General features: G+C 40.6%; 2 protein-coding genes and 1 long non-coding RNA gene across 3 annotated transcripts in view; all 3 read right to left on the reverse strand.

The window, feature by feature from the left end:
- LOC120730432 (deleted in malignant brain tumors 1 protein-like) overlaps positions 1-5,453 on the reverse strand; it is a 390,545-nt gene extending 385,092 nt beyond the window's left edge. The window contains exons 1-3 of the mRNA XM_040026837.1: positions 5,332-5,453; positions 4,065-4,091; positions 3,669-3,968 (exon numbers count right to left, since the gene is read on the reverse strand). Of these exons, the coding sequence (XP_039882771.1) occupies positions 3,669-3,968; positions 4,065-4,091; positions 5,332-5,383 (379 nt within the window). The 5' untranslated portion in view covers positions 5,384-5,453. The remainder of the gene's footprint in view (positions 1-3,668; positions 3,969-4,064; positions 4,092-5,331) is intronic.
- A 379-nt stretch (positions 5,454-5,832) lies between these two features.
- Positions 5,833-7,841, reverse strand: LOC120730446. The gene is made up of 3 exons (XR_005695110.1): positions 7,804-7,841; positions 7,416-7,550; positions 5,833-7,129 (listed from the first exon to the last, which is right to left on the reverse strand). It is a non-coding gene; the product is annotated as an uncharacterized LOC120730446 (long non-coding RNA).
- Positions 7,842-12,089: 4,248 nt separating this feature from the next.
- On the reverse strand, positions 12,090-20,690 carry LOC120730535 (scavenger receptor cysteine-rich type 1 protein M130-like). Its single transcript, XM_040026986.1, has 4 exons — positions 20,212-20,690; positions 15,079-15,189; positions 12,626-12,658; positions 12,090-12,514 (listed from the first exon to the last, which is right to left on the reverse strand). Exons 1-4 carry the CDS (start codon positions 20,216-20,218, stop codon positions 12,090-12,092), a joined length of 576 nt encoding a protein of 191 aa, XP_039882920.1. The 5' UTR covers positions 20,219-20,690.
- Between the last annotated feature and the right edge of the window lie 1,358 nt (positions 20,691-22,048).

Genomic DNA, 22,048 nt, shown 5'->3' on the forward strand with positions numbered 1-22,048 from the left:
TCCCTCCCTTATCTTCCCTGCTTGGCTTCTATGTCTTGTCTAACTCTAACCCTCAGAGAGTCTCTCAGTCTTGTTTTCTAAAACCAAAAAAATTATGGATTTGATCAACTGGTCCCTTAACGAAGTTGACACTCTACTCTTGACGAGAAGCTTGGGCTCGGGAGAGCCCTGATTGTCCTCCAGAGACATTTGCTGCCGGATACTCGATGGTCGATGTGTCATGTGCCTGGCGACACTCTCAGTGGAGGACACTGAACGACATCTGCCATTCAGAACCATGATAACAGACTACTGGCTGATCGAAGCTGGCTCGGACCTGACTAATTGAAGAACAAAGAAAGCGGTTACAGCTGTTCAAATCCCCCACTAGGCTGGCCGAAATAATTGATGATGGTGTTACAAAATAAATATGTATTCTTAGTGCTTGTTTTCTGATTATATTGTTTTATGTATTTTAACAATAAAGGCTTGTAAAGCAAGGCCAGTTTTGACTCACAGACTAAGTGCTTAGCCAAAATGAAAAACAGGAAGTTCAGTCTGAGACATATTAATAAATACAGGAAACCAGACAGAAAGAGGAACTAGTAACATTTAAGGAGTTGTTTGTATCGAGGCTGTATGTTATGTGTAAAGGACCAAAATAACACCTATATGAGACACATTTTTAGCTTCTAATGTTAGAGATCCTGCCACTGGCTTTGGGCTGTGCAGGGCTTTCCCTCTTCCGGAAGATGATTGAATAAAGAATTATAGATGTTTTGACCACTCTGAGTCGGGTTTTCTCTGTTCTATCATGGGGATCAAAGAATCGGGTTTAATAATGGGTAAGCCGTGAGTACTCAGACTGAACTGAGTACTCAGCTTCTCTACAATCTTCCCATATGGCATTAAATAAACACATGGTTTCATTGACCAGATTGATGGCATTGTACATTTTGAAACCCGTGAACCCCTTCCTACCTGGGATAAACAGATTGTAGAGAAGCTCACGGCTTTGCAATGGGAAATAGATAGACCCGGTGACCAGTGATGGACATTAAGAACAACTGCAAAATTGGTGCACTTGTCTGCACTAACTCAAACAATCATCTCCCTCACTCATGCAGCTCCGGAACAACGAATTCTTGTCCCTGATAACGGGACTATGTTTAGTCTCTTTCAAGTACACCTGCATTGGCTGAAGACTGTTGACTTTTGCTTAACCGGGTGAAGGACACTCTCTCTCAAGTTGAACACAGGATACACACACACACACACACACCCCGGATGCTTGCCCCTCGTCCGACGCGCATCTCTGCACTGGAACGCGTAGAGTTGCCGCCATGTGATGCTGCTGTCTGCATTGGCTTACTCTAACCCTGCTCACCCACCCCTGTTGCTTGTCACGTGTTTTCAGGGTGTTACGGTGTGAAGATTCGTGTGCTTTTGTGCTGAGGAGTTTTTGTTTTCTGTTCTCATACTGATCCCCTATCAGGAGCTCAGTCTGAGTAGAGTTCTTTGGCAGCTCTGTTCATCTCTGCTCCCGTCAGCTTTACTCAGCTGCCTGCCCTCCTGCTACAGTTATTGCTCTTCACAGATTCCTTGCTCCTGAAACCCAGCAGCCTTACTCGGACCACCTACCTCCCCCCTGCCATTTCTCCGCCTTCAAAGATGTACTGAGACTCCTGGGTGCATTCCCTGAAGCCCATGCCTTTTCTCCATGCCCCTGAGCTAAAGCATTCCTGATGAAGATTTAGTTTCTCACATATTCAGTGTCATTGTGTTTTTCCCTGGTCATAGTTTCACTAGTTTTTAGCCTCACTGATCTTGTAGACCTTAGTTCATAGTTCACTGTCTAGTTGATTTTGCAATTTCATGTCTTCTAAATAAAATCTTGTTCATCACACTTTCTCGTGTGAGTCCTGCTTCTGAGTCCTTCTGTCTGTCGGCCTCGGCCGTGACACTGTCTGTGACACATTATGAGTTCTTTTGTTTTTAAGGATGTTCAGATTATTTTCTGAGCACCAGTGGGACAAGTTCTCTACCTCCACGCTGTATACTGTCCCATCTCCATCAGAAATTAGCCCGACCACAGTGGTGTCATCGGCATACTGGTCTATAACGTTGGGTGGGTGGGTTGGTGTACAGTCATAGGTGTACAGGGCTTACAGCAGGGGTGTCAAACTCAAATACCCAGTGGGCCAAAATTCAAAACTGGAACAAGGTCGCGGGCTAACATTAATATTTACTGAAAAAAAAATCTTCCTCCAGATTTATGAATGAATCTCTTCTTATGGACTCAAACAAGTTTTGCTGAAAAAGTGAATATGGAACAAGCAAAGCTTAATACTAAACAATATATATATTAGCTGTATAATACCAGTAGGCCAGCTCTAATAATAATTTAGTATTGGCTTTGCGGGCCAAATGTAATTAGGCTGCGGGCCAAATTTGGCCCGCGGGCCAGAGTTTGACACCTATGGCTTACAGTAAGGGACTGAGAATGCAGCCCTGTGGGGATCCAGTGCTGAGTGACAATTGGGGGGAGATTAAGATGGCTTTGATCAAGGACCAGGTGGCAGGGGGACCTGAAGGTGGTCCAGTTTGGTGGTGAGGATGTCTGGGTTTATGGTGGTGAACATTTAGCTGTAGTCCATCCTCACATAGCTCTTCTTGTTCTTCAGATGGTTCAGTGCTCTGTGAAGGATGATGGTGATGGCATCCTCCATGCTCAATAAGCAAACTGGTGGGGGTCAAGGGAGGGGGGTAGACATTCTCTGATTTGTTGAGACACTATCTGCTATCCACTATCCGTGTGCTGTACAATCCCATAGTAGATTACAATGTCATTAAACTAGTTATTAAACTTCCCATCACCGTGTCTGGAAAGTGTGAATAAAGTTCATTGTGGTATCTGGGACTCAACAGGTGCAATGATGTCACTGTGGAGTTAAGAAATCTTTTACAGAGGGGATCTACATACACTCTTCCTAAACCTCTGAAATCCTTACCACAGCTATGGGAACTCATGATGTCATTGTAGAAGGTTAATGGTGTTTACTGGTCTTTCAAATTCATTAGATCCAAAGCCTAATTTTATCTCATGATGGATATAAACACATAATATCACTTCAAGATGGTGGAAGATAGGAGAATTTTTGAAAGCAGCAATCCCAGAATAGGTTATTGTCATTGGCCGTTTTACTTCTTTTCACCGACTAACTAGTCTGACACTGTTTGTTGTAGACAGACTGTTCATACTAATAACCAGCTCCATTATGTGTTACAAGCCTATATTTCATAATTTTGTATCTTTGGTGAAATAGTCCACTTTTTCTAATAGTAGAAACCCAATCATTTTGAATGGGGAGCAATGCCTCTCTCTCAGCTGTGGATTAGTGGCAGAGTTACCACTCACTCCCCTCAGCCTTGTGTGGTGAAGGTTGTGAGTTTAAATGCAGCATGAAGTTTTATTTCAACATCACATTTAGTCTATATTGCATATTTACACTTCAACACACTTTTCAAAAATATTGTTTTCCTCCTCATAATCTCAGAAAGAAAACAAAAGGATTCCTACTACAGAGGGACAGCCTTACTGCGACAATGGAAATGTCCCTGATTTTCTCCATAAATACACAGACTAGTTGTCACATATTATGAAAAGATGATAGCAAACATGGGATTACCTGAACAGGTTATGTCAAAGATGCTGGTAGGTGGCAGTTCCCAAGACGCTGCACATTGCCCCAGAGGAGATCGAGACAGAAGACAGTCCCGACTGATCCACCACGTTGTTGGTCTACTCGAGGCATCCTCTCTTCTTCCAACAGAAACAGGAAAGCCACAGTCCAGATGTTCACAGACAACAGCTGCTTCCTTCCGGGTCCATGAATCGCCCTTCACTGCTCTCCACTCTCCCTGATGTTTCAGCTCCAGTATTCCTGCACAGCGACTGGCTCCTCCCACAAGCCTGAAATCATCAGACTCTGAATAGAAAAGGAATTTATGTCTGAAAATATTCAAATCAAACTTGGTAAATTCTGCTCCAGCAATTCTTTAAATCTCTTTTTTCTTCTTCTTACCTGTTGACTTCTCTTCAGCCTGGGCTCCTGAGGAGGACATGAGAGAAAACTCATGAACATAAAGAGCAATTCTGAGTGGAGATCAGTCGAGGACAGAACAAACATGCCAGTAAACTTTATGTTTTGTCAGTGTGCATGTGAATTAAGGATCTGAAAACACAGCTCACTGTACAAATGAAAACACCACAATTAATGATTTTTGAAAATCAACAAAAGAAAAAATGTTCTTTGCCACATTTATTGAACACCCACAAACGTGCAGGTTCAACAAAAACAAAGAAAGCAAGAAGCGTGTCTAGCATGTCTGCCTTCAGCACAGAGGCCGACAGAGACAACTTCTCCTTCTGTTATTATATAATACTGATATTCTTACTTTTAATTGTATCTGACGTTAATTTTATGCACCAATTATTCAGCAAGTTGTGTCCAAATCCTTCAATAAAAAAAGTTACATGCTTAAAAGTGTCATACATTTTTACCTTGTACAACATGTGAGTGTATAAGACTGCTTAACAGTTACACAGTTTTTAGTGAAGTCTTTGGAAGCAGAGATCAGTCTTCATGAAGAAAGTACAAAGTCAAAATTTGTGGTAACCCTACAGAATCAATCATCAACTACAAAGCACACGAGAGTTATCTCGACAGAGTTATAGTCAAGGTCAATGTGTAGTATCAGAAGCAGTTAACATCATGATTTATTTAAAATCCAGGCAGCACATAATGTCAGTCACTGTAGTCAGTTGTTATTCTCTCAGAGCAAAGCTTCATGTACACGTTAGAATCAACCATTAATCTGAGAAAATCATCATTCCCAGCATCGGCGTAGTCGAGTTTATGTTTAATCATTCAGTGCAGAATCAGAAGACCCACATACGTATCAGCAAGGTGACAAGTAGGGACTTTTGTCCTTTGGCTGCTCAGTTCAAACAAGCAGAGACAAAGGCTCCTTCAGCTCTGCACCACTTTCATCAGGTCACCACACTGTTCTCTTTTCTGCCGCCTGGTATCACCAATTCAACTCAGTCTTCTTAATCAACGTGCTTTAGACGGTGACCACAAAGCAAGAGGGCAGTGTGCTCATAGCTGCTGTCTGCCACGTTCTCTGTGAGCCTGCAGGGTCCTCTGGATACTCCAGCTGATACCCAGCATGTTATGTGTGTTGTGTCATGTCATGTCGTGCGTGTGTGTGTGTGTGTGTGATCAGGTTCTTTAATGGTCCAGTCAACTCAGTGAATACTAACTGGGGATTTTTAAAGTACAGTCCTACCTGAGCTCCACAGCAGCAGCAGCAACAGCAGCAGATGATGATGATGATCCATGATCCATGTACACAGACGTCTCTGATGGTCTTCTGTGCTGTGCTCAGTATTTATCTGTAGGGAGAGGCAGGACTTGAGTCCACTGTGTCTAATTTTGTCATTTCATCTTCAAATCTGTTGACCTCATTTGAACCCATTCATATTCCCGGCTGTGTTCAGCAGACTTCCCGTAAGTCCTCTGACATTCCCATTTATGGTCATGTAACGTAGTACAAGAAGAACGAAGTTAAATACTGACTGTTTTCCTACAGTAAATATTAACCTGCACTTTGTTCTTAAAATAAATGAACTGAACTTCAGTGTGTTTTTTTCTTTCTGTGTAAAGTGATCCTTTGACCTTTCAGCATGGTTATCCACACTCAGACTCCTGCCCCCTGGCCCGTTTGCTTAAAAAGTGTGATGTAAAGACAAAAATAATCAATTTGAGATAATCCATTTTTATTTTTTATTTTTTTACATGGATCTTGTCATCCAGCTCATTTTCTGTCCTGATTATTCAAAAAGCATTGGATTGTCACGTCATCTATGACAGATGTATGGAGTGAAAAGAGTGTGGACCCAGATGCAGGAATACAATGACTAAACTAACAAAACCTAAGCAGGGAGGAAACTAAAAACAAGTAAAAATAAACTAAACACCTGAAACTTGAAACACAGAACCTGGTGGTCACTAACCACTGGCTTTCATGTTTCATGCAAGTGGTGTGTATGAAGATCCTAGATCCCTTCCTGTCAGGCAGCTTTTGCAATCAGAACTGTGATCTGAATGAGTGGCGCTGCCAAACAAGAACAGCTACATAGAATCTCTATCGGTTCCTCCTCTTATAGCTGGTTATTTATTCATTTCTATTTGTGCTACTTCCATTATTACCTTATATTTGGTACACTATGTCTAAGGCAAGCCAGGCAAGAGAATAAAAAAGAGGATTGACTACATCACATTACATTATATTATATTATATTATATATTAGAGACATCAACAAAAACTCCACAGAGCTCTTTAGGTCATTTTTTACAATTTAAGTTCACATTGTTGACAAACACAACCAGCTCAAACACACAGTCATTTTTCTGTTACTGCTACACTCAAACATCTGCAGTAAGATATGTTGTAGTTATTATTTGGAAATGGACGTCATTAAGGGGATACATCCTGTTGGAAATCTTTGATCTTAAATAAAATTAGCATTGTTTTATTGAAATTATGATCAATTAATCAATACAATATTTGAAAAAATAGAGTTTAAAATTTAGAACAATTTTACAGTATTTTTGTTAAAAGCTGGTGTTAGTAAATCTTTAGTAAATACTTCATCCAGTCATATTCATTGATAAATATCTCAAGGCGAATTGCAGCCGTGTTTTTCATACAATCACTTGCAGGCACAAACATTCCTCCAAACAAATGATCTGTCTGTATGAACTTTATTAGATGATAATGATAAGTTGTTCCATTTAATTGGCTCATTACAAAAAGCAGAGCAAATTATTTTCATGCACATCAAAGAAAACTTGATACAGAACAGGAAAAGTGTGTAATCATTGGTTGAGCATTAGTGCAGAAATTCATTTGGATATGAGATGATGCTCTTTGGAGATCCTCTGCTCCCTGAGTTTTGTCCTCTTAAACTGCTCAAACACAGAGGTCCCAGTAAACCTGCTCAGCGCCCTCCTGTCAGTTCTGACTGTTGCTAGCCTGGAGAGACATGACAGCACACAGATCAGACCGACTGCATCACTCATGTCTGAAAGTAAAAACAGTAAAAGTAGTAAATCACTCACATTCAAACAGTGTTCTCCTACTCTTACTCTTTGATTTGGCTTTCTCTTATTTATTTATTGTTTTTAATACTTCACTGCAAACAAGTACAATCTGGGGACTGTAACACACAGGCGAGTATGTGGCAGGTCTGAATGTTGTGTGACCCAAGACATTTGTCCTTCATTTGTAGTGACTGCAATCCTAATATTTTTATCTACTATTTTATTACTCTGTTACTTAGCACCAGTTAGTTAGTTAAATGGTTTTACCTGAACAGGTATGTCAAAAGATGCTGGTAGGTGACAGTTCGCAAGACGCTGCACATTGCCCCAGAAGAGATCGAGACAGAAGACAGTCCCGACTGATCAACCACATAGATCTCCTCAGGGCATCCTCTCTTCTTCCTACAGAAACAGAGAGTCACAGTCCACATGTTCACAGACAACAGCCGCTTCATTCTGTGTCCATGAATCGCCCTTCACTGGTCTCCACTCTCCCAGATGTTTCAGCTCCAGTATTCCTGCACAGCGACTGGCTCTTCCCACAGCCTGACATTATCAGACTCTGAACAGAAAAGGAATTTATGTCTGAAAATATTAAAATCAAACTTAGATTCTGCTCCAGCAATTCTTTAAATCTCTTTTTTCTTCTTCTTACCTGTTGACTTCTCTTCAGCCTGGGCTCCTGAGGAGGACATGAGAGAAAACTCATGAACATAAAGAGCAATTCTGAGTGGAGATCAGTCGAGGACAGAACCAACATGCCAGTGTGCATGTGAGATGAGAATCTGAAAACACAGATCATTTTACAAATGAAGACAACACAATTAAACGATTTATGAAATAAACAAGAAAAGTTGCTCACAAAGAAAAAGTTACATACTTAGAAGTGTCATACATTTTTACCTTGTACAACAGGTAGGTGTATACACAGTTTTTAGGGGAGTCTTTGGAAACTTACAGAGATCAGTCTAAATAAAGTTTAAATAAAGACAGAACAAACAGGTTGACATTTAATGACAAATTCACATTAATTATGTTATTGTGCACTTTTCTATTATTACTCAATCAATCTCAATCAATCTTTATTTATAAATCACTTTTCATACAAAAAAAATCTAGCACAAAGTGCTTTACATGGTTAAAAGCAGCCCACCCCACCCTCCAACTCACTCCCCACACTCTCATTAACATAAACAATGTGAATACACACATATATATATAACAGGGAGCCGTCTGCACCGGGAGCTGGTCACAGACCGCAGCCTCCGGGCCGGGCACACAGCAGGAGGGAGGCAAAGAAGCCCCCCATCCAGGCTGAGAGGGCCCCCAGAGCCCCAGCAGCTACGGTCGATCACAGCCCCGGTGCAGAGAGCGCGCTCCGAGGAAACACTGGAGATATGACACTGTAAGTGTTTATGTGAATATTTAATGTGAAAAGGTTTACCTACAGACCAACCTAGTGTGATCTTACCAGGAGGCTTGTTGGAGGTGCTTTGACCTGTGCTGTGTAGAAGAGATGAAACACAATGTTTGCTCTTGCAAAGGAATCAGCAGCATTTCTGGATGAGCTTCACATACAGCTCCTTCTTTGCATGATGGAGCTCCAGCCTGCATTTGTGGATGGCAAAGTGAACTGTTTTCACAGAGATGGATTCACATGACAGGATCATTCCTGTTTTTGAAGCAGTGCTGCCTGAGGGACCGAAGATTTTTTTTATGGAGTTTTTTTGTGTGTCAACTAAAAAAGTAATATAAAGATGTGTTAAGCTCCATGCAGGTCAACACATAAATACACAGCAGTGACCCATCTAACCATCTGTGAGCCATGTGAGCTTATCAAACATGTCATCATGATTGTATCGACTCACAAAAAACACAAACTGTCATTGAATGACTGGGAAGCTGTACCTTACACCTGAAAAATACAACTGTAGTTCTCAGGGAAACTACCAAGAAGGATTTTGGTCTATCCTCTGGACAGAGGCTAGATGATATGGAGACTTCATGGTAGAATAAGGAAGTGCATTTAAAGTGGGATAGTCAGGGAGATAAAGAAAGAAAAACTGGAGAATCGAGTTCTGGGTGTTCAGAAAAAAGAGAATTCAAATAAGTTTTGTTTTTATAAATATTTGTATATATATTGTATATTTTTAACTTAGTTTCAGAGGTTTATTTAACAAATCAGTGGGAAAAAATAAATAAATCTGGAGCTACAAAGAAAAGCTGAAACCCAAACAAAACCAAGAACAGATGTACTTTATTATAATATTTGACAAAAAAAAAAAAAAAAGGTAAACAAAGGAAATCTCCACTGAGAAGTACCCAGAGATGCTACAAACTATTCAGAAATGTCTCACTGAAAACCAAAACTGTGTCTCAATGCCTTCTAGGTGTGGGGAGGGGAGCTCACTAAAGGTGTCTAACCTCCCAAACAAAAGACTTCCGCTTCACTAAGAGGACAAACTAAAAAAATTTACTTCAGGCTGTGCTCGAAAGCTGATCAGCTAAGATCCTCCCACAGACTGTGGACTCTCTGGATGCTAGTGACGATCAGAAATAGAAGAAAAACCACAAACTGTCTCCATGTGTGAACAGGTGAGATTCAAACTGTATTCATGCTGACATGAAAAGAGCAGAGATTTGTTTCAAACACAGTACGAAAACTACAGAATAATTCCAGTTTTATTAGTAAAGGGAAGTAAAATCTTTCACTGAGATAATGGTCAGTTGTGTTTCTGCTGACAGATTAATCAAGATTTTAGGTGAGCTGCTCAGACGTCCTCCTGTTCTCCATGAGCTCCTTCGTCTCCACAAACACCAACTTTACCGTCCACCATCTCAGTGTGCTCCTGTCTGCTGGACCTCTGCTTCCTCCTGTTCTGGAGTGGCACACAGATTAGACTGACTGCATCGCTCCTCACTTCAGTTCAATGAACAGACTTCATTCCTGCTGCTAAAAAGATTTATTCTTTACCTTACAGCAGAAATATAAGACAATGTTCTCCAACAGCAGAATCAGCGGCAGGAGGATCACTCTGACGGTAAGACCTGTGTGATCTGATCAGACACATCACAACCATCATGAGTCCAACAGCTCAGGCTATAGCAACATGAAAACAGAATAAACCTGTTTGAGTCAGTTACCTTTGAAACCTAACAAATATTAACAAGCTCAATTAACGCTGCTGCCTCTTGGCAAAGGACACTCTTACAATTAATCTTCATTTTTAGTCTCCAGATATTTTATTGCTTGTTAAACTGAAGCTTATAATATGCATGTGAATTAGATTTTTTTTTTGCTGTGTCACCTCAAAATTTATGTTTTGTCAAGTATTTGTCTTTTTCCTTTTTCTCTTTTGCTTTTGTCCTCAAACTCATGTTGATATTGATGGCTGATGTCAGCTTCAGCTTACCTGAGACAACGACAGACAGCAGTCGGCTCTCAGAGGAGACGTTATGAAAAAAAACATGAACGTGATAAACACAGCTGTAGTTTCCTTGGTGGGCGGGTTCTGCAGCAGGAAACAGGAAATGGGCAGAGTGATTGACAGCTGCTTGGGTGTATTTGTATGCTTTGTTGAAGGTAAGCTGAAAGGAGCCTCCAGGGTACTGTGGCTGGATGAAACAACTGATGGTGAAGTTGGAACTTCTGGATACCTGAAACCCCTGCTGCTGGGCCTCAGAGACCCCGTCATTGGAGGACAAAGAAATGACTGGCTGAACAAGCAGGTCTGTAGTAGACAGAGATGATGTAGATAACAATGAAAGGTGTGTCATGTCAGGTGAGGTTCAGTAGTCCATGGAGGATTTGAATCTTTTCGATTCACTCCAATGGAAAACGTTAACTGTCGCTGGACACATGAGTGTTATTCATTATGTCACAGATTATGGTGCGCTTACCTGAGCAGGTGATATTCACAATGGAGGAAGAGTCATTTGATGTTGCACAGTCTCTCAGAGATGATCCAACCTGAACACAGTCAGGTCTCATCACCCACACTGGCAAGTCTGAGGACTCCACCCTATGTCCTACAGAAACAGCTAAGCCACAGTCCAGTTGTTCACACACAACAGCTGCTTCCTCCAGGGTCCAGTCAGAGACATCCACTGGTCTCCACTCTCCCAAATGTTTCACCTTGAGTGTGCCTGCACACCGATGGGCTCCTCCCACCAGCCTGACGGGCTCTAACAGAAGCAGAGAGTCATCAGCAAAGAACAAAGTGAGTTTAAAAAAAAAATCAAAGCCAAATCAAAGCTGCAGCTCCTCTTCTACCCTGAGCAGGTGAGTCCAACAGCTTTGCCAGGTGAGCAGTTGTTTCTAGCTGAGCCTGAGCTTCTACAGTCCAGGAGAGCAGACTCATGGCCTCCACACTGGAACTCTTTGCTCCACACTGGAGCCTCCACTTCTCCATAGCGCGCCCCCTGGAGGACCGAAGGAGGCCCACAGCCGAGCTCCCTACAGACCACCTCTGCATCCTGCTGGTCAAAGTCAGCTTCACACACTGAGGACCAGCTCTGGTTAGACTTCACCTCCAGTCTGCCTGAACACAGACTGGAACCATTCAGCAGCCTGACAGAGTCTGGAGACATCAGAGAAGATCAAACAGAGAGATCAGAGACAGCAGACACACAAGAAAAAGATGGCAGCAAACAACTATTCACTGACTCAAACTCAGCACAACTCAACATGACTTCATCATTAACAACAGAACACATCTTTATAACAGGAGACATGTTAGTATCACATTTACATTTTATACAGTGGACAGGCTCTCACTGATTTCTGATGTTTTACAAATGATGGCAAAACAGCTGCAGTTCTTTGTTGTGCTCTTCTGATACTCAACAATTATTGCTCTACACATACAACCTATATAAAAATCTTCTATTTAAAAAATGTTCTAATGATTTTAGAGAGACAGGATGGAAAAGTAGGCCAATTCAGGAACTGGAACCATTCAGCAGCCTGACAGAGTCTGGAGAAAGAAAAAAATGCTGCTGCTGAAAACCATCATCTAAGAAAACTGTTGAATTAATGTCAAACACAATGACATAGATTATGTCACTAATAAGCTCACCCAAACAGGTGAGAATCAGGGCTGTATAAGAATTATCTGGTGTTGCACACTCCCTCAGAGTAGATCCTGACCAAACACAGTCAAGTTTGATCTTCCACAAAGGTGCAGGCATCTGCGGTTTCCATCCGAACGCAACAGCAGAGCCACAGTCCAGATGTTCACAGACCACGGCTGCTTCCTTCAGGGTCCAGTCAATGACATTCACTGGTCTCCACTCTCCCAGATGTTTCACCTCCAATGTACCAGCACACAAACTGGGTCCTTCCACCAATCTGACATCATCAGACTCTGAACAGAAAGCAGAGAGCCATCAATAAAGAAATTTACTCCTGAAAATGTTAAAGTCTACCTTTCCTGCTGATTCTGAGTCAGTATTTTATTTTTTTGTTTTTTGTTCACCTGTTGAGTTGTGTTTCCCTTCAGCTTGGACTCCTGAAGAGAAAACCAAAGAAAGCCATCCGTTTGAAGCCAAATGTGCCAGATCAATAAGTGCAAGCTACATGTGTGGAATGAATAGTGCATTTTAATGATCATGAGTGGAGGCAATAATGGGTAAAAGCAGCAGGAGTAATGGAGGTAGATGGCAGGTGAATTCATGAATGCATGAATCCATTACATTACCCAGCACATCGGACTAAAAGCGTTGCACAATAAACTACTTTTCTAAACATACGCTTTGAAACATTCACATCCATCCAGGGGTAGAATGTGAAGCACTGGACAAGCTGTCCTCGTTCTTTGGGCCAAAAGCTGAGCTCTCAGTGGCTGTGGGGTGGCTGTGGCTCAGGTGGTAGAGCAGATCAGCTACTGATTGGAAGGTTGGTGGTTCGATCCTTGGCTTCCCCAGTCTGCATGCCAAATATCCTTGGGCAAGATTGTAACCCCATGTTGCCCTCCGATGCATTCATCGGAGTATCAATGTGTATGAATGTACTTTAGTTTGCATTTGTGTTTAGAAGTGCTTGTATGAGTGGGTGAATGAGGCATGTTGTATACAGCGCTTTGAGTACTAAGAGCTAAGAATCAGTCCATTTACCATTCAGAGCTGTGCTGCTTGATTTCCCTGTAACTGAATTTTCTGCAGTGAATCTGTGAGAGAAGAGACTCTGTCTACCCTGCGTTCTATGGCTCATCACATTCATCCCCCTGACAGTGAGAGGAGCATCACAGTTTGATGTTAAGTTCAAATTGACCGATTTTGCAGAGTTTCTTCTGTTATTTTCCTTTGATCGTCAGATATGAGTGTATGGGTGCTTGTATGTGTGTGATGTTGGTGTGTGAGTCTGTTCAAAGTGCTGTAAAGCCAAAATCTACGAGAGAAAGATGCAAATAATGAAAAATGAACAAAAGTACCCATTCAAATCTGAATTTATAATTCGTTTTTTATCATGTAATAGAGACTTGGAAACCAAAGAAGTCTTGAGTCTAGTTAATTTCATAACCTGAGCACTAAAACTTCAATTAACGTGCTTATCTGAAATTGTTACTGATCGTGTTTTTACCAACTGTCTTTTTAAACTGTGATAGACGGATTTCTTTCATCTTTATTAAGTTTAAACTGTTCCCATGAGTTCTGAGCAGTCTGAGGAGCTGAGCCAGTGACAGTGACAAGAAGAGTATGTGGAAAATGAATCATCCATGTCAACTTTTATTTTGACAGCATCTAAAACAGTTGCTTCACACACACACAAAATGTATCTGGCGTCAAACAAACCTTAAAGAATCTTTAAGACAAATTAATCATGTAAAAAAAGTTTTTAAAATAAAGACATAAAAAGGCAATATTAATCCGCTCCACACGCCATACTTACAAAGTATGATGCTGAAATATTGTCTTTGCACAAAATTACCATGAAATTATGCTGCAGTTAAAATTAGTTACAGTATGATTTATCATTTCCTGTAAAATATATGGTGTTATGCTAAAAATTACTCATGTGTTGTGTAAGATTACACATTAATAAAGACTAATGCAATAATTCATTATTCATACAGTACATTTTATGTTTTTAATCTGACTTACCCCCTTATTTTAGTGTCCCTACCTTTAAATAATACAATTTATGTGAACATAATTACTTTGTAACTTCTAAGAAAATACATGAAAATTCCTTTTAATTATGTCCTTAGTGACAAGCCGTATTATGAAGTGTTGATTTTTTAAACTTAGTTCTTCACCAAATTTTACACTGAGATTTCTGATGTTTATGTTACAGTTATTTTTAATAAACTATTTGGTTAAAGAAATGTTTAAATGTACCAGCAAACCTCTGTGCTATGCATGGTGTTTGCTTTGGGGTTAGGTAAATAAAGAATGATGCATTTTTCTTTATTGGGATTAAATAAAATGTTTCATGGGTTTTCATGTTAGTAAGTATATGTTTAAATGTTCTCTGTGTTTCATTCATGTGGGTTTTGCTTGTTTAAACACTAAACATGTTAGAAATATTGAAGTTTAATAATTTTATTTCTACATGTAATTTGGGGTTTATTAAGTCCACAAAGCATTACAGTCACTATCAGATGAGCTTATGACAGAAGATTTACAGTATATACTGGTAAATGTAACAGAACAATTCTAAATCATAATGTCACCATTTGACCTGTCAGATGTACAAATACATACAATTGCATGAAAAATATTTGTGTACATCATAATGTTGGCACTCACAGTGGCCTCAGCAATGTTTATAAGTTTCATCATGATTGGTCCACTTGTCTAGGATGAGATAAGGGACTTACAAACACACATACAGCAAAATCATAATGTATATAATTTTCTCACTGCCATTTGGTGAAATCCTCCAGTCAGATCAGTGAAACCTTACAGATGATGTTTAAACCAGTCCTACCTGAGCTCCACAACAGCAGCAGCAGCAGCAGGTGATCCATGTCCAGGTAGATGTCTCTCTGCCTGCTCGCTGCTCTGATCATCAAACCTGCTGTCCTCAGTAAGTATCTGCCTGCAGGAAGAGACCAATCACATTTGCTTTTTTATCATGAATAGGAAGTGGCCTTACCTCACTGACACATGTTCAGTATTTCCTGGGTGTTTGTTTTTGTCTGCAATGTTGGAAACTATCACATAACCCATAAAACAATTTTTTTTTTTACAAATAATAAACTGTTCATTTACCTGTGGGTATAAACACCTGTGGTCATTTCAAATGGTAGGGGGAAAAAGCTCATGCTTTTATAACGCTTTCCTACTCTGCTGGAGCACCCAAAGCACTTTATACCGCGCTACCCATGATACTGTGATACCCGTTAAACCGAGCTGCCAGTTAAAATGCGCAGGCAGCACCGTGTGACAGGTGTGACGGCAGCGCGTTTCTAATCTGTGTGACTGATGTGGCGTCGTACAACCTTCGCAGACAGCAGCAAGGTGCAACTGGTGTGACAGGTGTGACGGCAGCGCAGTGTGAACTGGGTGACCGGTGTGAATGCTATGTTGCGGTGTAACACCATTCTGCCTTCGCAGACGGCAGAGTGGTGTTACGTCAAAGGTGTATTCTGAACTTGTATACGTCCCACAGCACGATGTGACGGGTGCGAAGTCATGCAGCTTTAGCAGAGGGCAGCGCGGTGTTACGTCAGGGGCGTATACTAAACTCTCTCCTGTCCTCACTCTACACCTACGCCTGCACGGCCACTGGAATCTAAAATTTCATTCTCAAGTTTGCGGATGACACAACAATGGTGGGTGACAGTTTACAAGGAGGATGTCAGTGCCTTTTTACTCCAGTGCTAAGACTACCACTCACCCTCAATATTACAAAACCAGAAGAAATGATAGTGGACTTCTGGAGGTGTAGAAGAGCACATGCCCCAATCACCATCAATGGCACTGCTGTGTAAAGAGGGAACAGCTTCCGTTTCCTAGCTGTACATCTGGCAGAGGATCTCACATGGTCAGTTCACACAAACAGCATACACCTTCATAGACAGCACAGTGTTACGTCACGCAGCGCAGTGTGACGGGTATGACCGCAGCGAGGTGTGACCTATGTATCCGATGTCACTGGTGTGATGTTACGCAGCCTTTGCAGATGGCAGCGCGTTGTTACGTGAGGGGTGTATACTGAGCTCTCTCCTGTCCTCACCCTACACCTACGACTGCACGGCCACTAGTATCTCTTATTTTATTGTGAAGGAGGATCTCAGTGCCTTTAAACTTTATTGCTAAGAGAACCATCTCACCCTCAATGTCACAAAAACAGAAGAGATGATAGTGGACTTCTAATGATAATAATGGATTGGATTTATATATAGCGCTTTTCAAGGCACCCAAAGCGCTTTACAATGCCACTCTTGCATTCACACACTGGTGGAGGCAGCTACAGTTGTAGCCACAGCTGCCCTGGGGCAGACTGACAGAAGCGAGGCTGCCATATCGCGCCATCGGCCCCTCTGGCCAACACCAGTAGGCAGTAGGGTAAAGTGTTTTGCCCAAGGACACAACGACCAGGACAGAGAGCCCGGGGATCGAACTGGCGACCGTCCGGTTACAGATGCGCTTCTCAACCCCATGAGCCACAGTCGCCCATGACCTTCTAGAGGTGTAGTAAAGCACATACCCGATCACCATCAACAGCGCTGCTGTGGAAAGATTGAACAGCTTCCGTTTCCTAGCTGTACATCTGGCGGAGGATCTCACATGGTCAGTTCACACAAACAACATACCCCTTCATAGACAGCGCAGTTTGACGGGTGTGACAAACCGCGCTACCCATGACAGTGTGGTACCCGTGAAACCATGCTGCCCGTTAAACCGCGCTACCTGTTAAACCGCGCTGCCCGTGAAAACACACTACCCGTGAAACTGTAATACCCGTTAAACCAAGCTGCCAGTTAAACCGCGCAGGCAGCACGGTGTGACAGGTGTGACGGGCAGTGTGACGGGTGTGACAGCAGCGCGTTTCTAATCTGTGTGACTGATGTGACGTTATACAACCTTCACAGACAGCAGCAAGGTGCAACTGGTGTGATGCATTCAAAGCTCTTTTTTTGGATATTGCCTGCTTTTTATTCTCTTATCTGTCAAGATGATCCAACACTGCTTTAATAATGTTGAAATCTGGGGAGGCAAATTCTGTTGCCAGTTGATATTGCATGGCAGGCCTTTTCTATGTTCATAATTCTTTCAATTTTCCAGTATCGCCAGTACCACTGGCTGAAATGCAGCCCCTAACCATGACAGAGCTTCCACTCAATTTCTTCAGACTTCTTTAAACTCTCTCCACACCATGTTGAGAGATGTCAAGTGGACAATAACCAATAGTTCTTTGGGAATCACCTTGTTGGTGCAGAAATACCGTTTAATGCCAGTCAAACTGTATTATCTGTGGCATTTTTCACAGATTAAGCTACATAATTATATGAATAAATGTGGGGGGGGTTTTAAAGACAAACTGCTAACAAAGTGGCTAAAGATGCAGTTTAAAGCTGGTTAATTTTGCCACTAATTAAAGAACAAAAACCATCATTCTCCCTTCATAGTCTTAATGTGCCTGATAATATGTAATAAAAATAGTTTAATCCCCAAGTAGCTAAATTAAGTGAAATTAATCAGAAAGTGTTCCCCATTCTAAAACAATCTCATAACTAAAGCGCTCTTGGTTTAACAAACACAGCATCCTGGTTCTGTAAACACTTCGCTGTTTTCTATTGCAGCACACAACACTGACAGCTGATATGTTAAACCTTGAAAAAAAAATGAGAATCTACTGAAATGCACTACTCCCATTCACTGGCAGAAAAACAAAGTCAGCAAAGTATCTGTTTTATTCATGGGGCCCGTCAGAGATTTCAAACATATTTATTAAAATGTTTCTGTTTCTTAGCCTTAAAGCTTCTTTAAGAATACGTGTACTGCAAGAACCTGGTGTATACTTTTCAGCTGACGGAGCTTTTGTGTGTGAAGTACCACAAAGACTTGTCATCAAATCTTTATGCATTAATTATCATAATGATATATATCAATATATTTTTTTAAATGTACTTGTTGTTTTCTGCCTATATAGATTTTATTCTATTATTAGGTTACTTTTGGTTGATTGCTGATGCACAGGTTTATAAACTGATACTACAGGTGCTACTACTAAAAATAACTCCGAATCTCAGTCTGCAAACATGCAAAGGCAAGCACAATTATTTTAGCTTGAAAAAAAAAAAACATGACGATCATCTTGGATCAAATTTTGATTGACATTCTATGAGAATAAAGTTATATTGCACCTCAAATCAAACAAAAACAAAAAGCACAATGTGACACATGACTGACGAGAGGAAGGCGATGAAATGCATCTCCACAGACTATCTGGAGATGTCTATGTGGCTGTGTCAGTCAGAGCAATGGGAGTGGCTGAGAAAGAAAGGAGAAAACGAAATGAAAGACATGTTTGTTTCTCTTCATTTAACACAACAGATAGAGAGGCCTCCAGCAGAAGGCAAGAATTGGCTATTGAATGCAAATTAAGCTATTGGATTCCAGTTTTTTCTCTTATTCAGAATGAAGAGACAAGAAAAAGAGTAGTAGGTACCCATGATTACCAGTCACGACTGAAAAAGAAAGTAGAAAGGAGGCTTTAAAATAAGCTAAAATGACAAACATAGCGATGAAAGAGTAGAGTGTACGTACTGGCACTGAATGTAAACAAATGACCAAAAGAGAAGATCCCTCCAGTAATAGCAGGTTATATTTGGTAGCAGCATTGAAAAACACCTCAGCAGAAGCTTTGCAGATAAAGCAAGTAGAGCTGTTTTGCAAGTCATTCACTGTTAAGGTGAGCAACTCAGACTCAGTCTGCAAAACTGTAATTGACATGGGATGCGACAGCTTTCTCCCCAGTGAGTGGAAAAAGCAACATTACTGTTGCCTCCTGTGGAACTCTGTGCCCTTGTCCCCGACCTTTTAGACCTTCTTTGCAACCTTGATGACTTTAAACAGAGTGACAGCCTCGAGTAACCTCACCACTCTTAGACTGAAAGTGAAAGGAAGTTCAAACCATTGGCTTGCTTTATGTGTAACAGTCTTACTAATATGGTTAAATTTAATACTTTGGAACTGGTGAAACAGACAGGAAATTTCACCGTGGGTTGTCTTTTTGAGGAGATTCTGTATAACTACCATTAGGACTTTAAAAGGAGCTTTCTTAATGTAACCCTCAGCTTATGAGATGTATTAAACAGTTGCCAAAGTTTGATGTGATGCGAATTAATTTTTTAATGTTGATAAAATTTAATAGTCATACACTTTAAATGGTGGGTGCACCATTTAATATATTTTTGTCATCTTTCTAAAAGGGGGAACAAGTCTGCACGCTATTTCAATTCAATTCATTTATTTGTCTCCAATTCTTTAGCAAAATATTGAGTTAATGTTTTAAGAATTAAACTATTAAATTAAAGCATTTAGGTCAGAACACAAAGCCTAAGCTTTTGGCTGACCTTATTTTTTGCGAGTTTATCCATCTCTGCTTAAACCTGTTTAAACCATCTTTAATCTATGTTTAATTTAAGCATCCATCAATGCAATTAGAGCAAATAATTTAAATCTAATACCTCCCCTTGAAGTTGACCCCTTTAAGTTGGCATTTTTGTAATAATTTATATTACCAAAATAGGACTAAATGTGAGGTCAGAATATTCAATAGCACTGAGTATTTCTCACTTTTAAATGTTTCACATCATCAAACAAAGTTTGATGTTAGACAATGGTGACCCGAGTAAATGCAAAATGCAGTTAAATGAGCAACAGAATAACATCTACAGAACTGCAGGCATTAGCTGCCTTGGTTAAGGTCAGAGTTCATGATTCAACAATAAGAAAGAGATCCAAGGTGAAAGCCACCGTTAACCAAGACGAACAGAAAGACTCACAGAAAATATCCTGTGGACTGATGAGAAAAAGTCTAATCTGTTACAGAAATTAAGCCTTCCAAAAAAAATCAAACTAACAGCATTTCATAAAAAGAAAATCATACCAAACATGGTGGTGGTAGTGTGATAGTCCGGGGCTGGATAATGTCTGGTTTATGTCCTGAGGCTCGATGGTGCTTGGGTTCGGCAGCAGGACAAAAAACCAAAATGAAAGTTTTGGGGTACATTAGTCAACAAACTCATTGTCAGTTAATTCAAATTCCTTGATTGCAGTTCTTGTTGCCAAGGGTAGCAGAGCCAGTCATTAGGGTTAAGGGGCAATTACTTTTCCACACAGCACCAGGTAGGTTTGGATGGCTTTTTTCCCCCTTAATAAATGAAATCATCATTTTAAAACTTTATTTTGGATTTACCCAGGTTATCTTTGTCTAATATTAAATTTTGTTTGATTATCTGAAATATAAAAACTAAGAAGAATGCTTTTTCACAGAGCTGTACATTTTGCCTCTAGACAGTTTTACTTATCTGGTAATCTGACTACTCCACTCCTTTCTGCATCTGTCCCTCTGGTTTACGCAAAGCTTGCTTAATAATACTTTTTTCCATCCCCGTGCTGTCATCTGTTAGGTGATTTTATAAAAATGAAGTTGATGTCCATAAAAACTGATCTATTTGATTAGGAAATGATGAGAACATTGTGCTACCTAGAGTTTCAGTTTTATGGGCTGGCAAGAACTTTTCATCTCCTCCTTGTGAAGAGTTGCAGACTTAAGATTCAGGATGCACACTGAACCTTCTGCTCTGCATACAACTGTACACATTTAATCTCATTCATCCTTCAGCTCCTTCAGTATATTGGACAGTAAGGTCTGGACTTTCCTTCCATTCAGGAATTACGGATGCATAGACTGCTTGTTGAATTGCTTTTGTCTGGGACAAATGACCAGAAGGACTGAATTGCAATTTTGCCCTTTGTGTCACAGTACAAACACTTTTTACTTTGAGACTAGTTCAAACTAACTAACTAACTAAAAATCATTTATATTCATAACATTAGACAATATTTATTTACAGAGAAGATCCAGATGTACTCTTCTTTCAACCAGATGAGGTCTGTAGGACATGCTTTAAATCTCTCAGGCATGAAATATGGCAAATGTTTGTTCAGCTTAGTACTGATGAGATTTTGATTCCTGCAAAAACTCATCAGGGAAAGTCTTGAGCTTCTGTCCACTGCTGTGTACTTTGATATGAGTTACCTAGGAGCCTTTGACACCCATGTTTTACTTATCATTCTACTTAAGATCTATAACTTAGTTCAGATTCATCATTTCCAAAGAAAAGCTAGAGATGCTCACACATTCTGCTTGTATGCAAACTCCAACCGTCAACCCAGCAATGTGATGGAACATGTCCTTGATCGTGTGACACTTTGTGCGCTATGTCTGACCTGATGCTGTCACATGTCCAAACATATCTTAGTTTTTCTAGCACACTCTGCCTTAAAAATGTGCTTCAGGGGGTAGAGGCTTGAAATAATCTTCAAACATCCTCCACGTCCAGCTGACACAGCAGCTGTCACATGGATTGAGAGGCTACAGTTTGCTGAGAGTAATGTGGAAGCTGTGATTTTGTTCTCCAAATGTTCATTTTTTTACTTGAAATTTCAGCAGTTGACACATAATGGAAACAAGCACAAGTGCCTAAACACAAGTGCATTTGTGTTGTCTGTAATACAACCAGTGCGTGCCAAGTGCAGGTTTAAACCTGGAAATAGTTGACATCTTGGATGACGTCCATGTTTAAATTAATTACATGCCACAAGAGACCAGTATTTAATGTTTGTCCATTTAACATTTAACAGCACAGACAATGCTTCAGTTCTGATTTAACCCCAGTGACTAAAGCGTTCACTGGCACTAACTGATAACGTCATAAACT

The sequence above is a fragment of the Simochromis diagramma genome, unplaced genomic scaffold (assembly GCF_900408965.1).
Source record: "Simochromis diagramma unplaced genomic scaffold, fSimDia1.1 OVJJ01000293.1, whole genome shotgun sequence".
In the NCBI taxonomy this organism is placed as follows: domain Eukaryota; kingdom Metazoa; phylum Chordata; class Actinopteri; order Cichliformes; family Cichlidae; genus Simochromis; species Simochromis diagramma.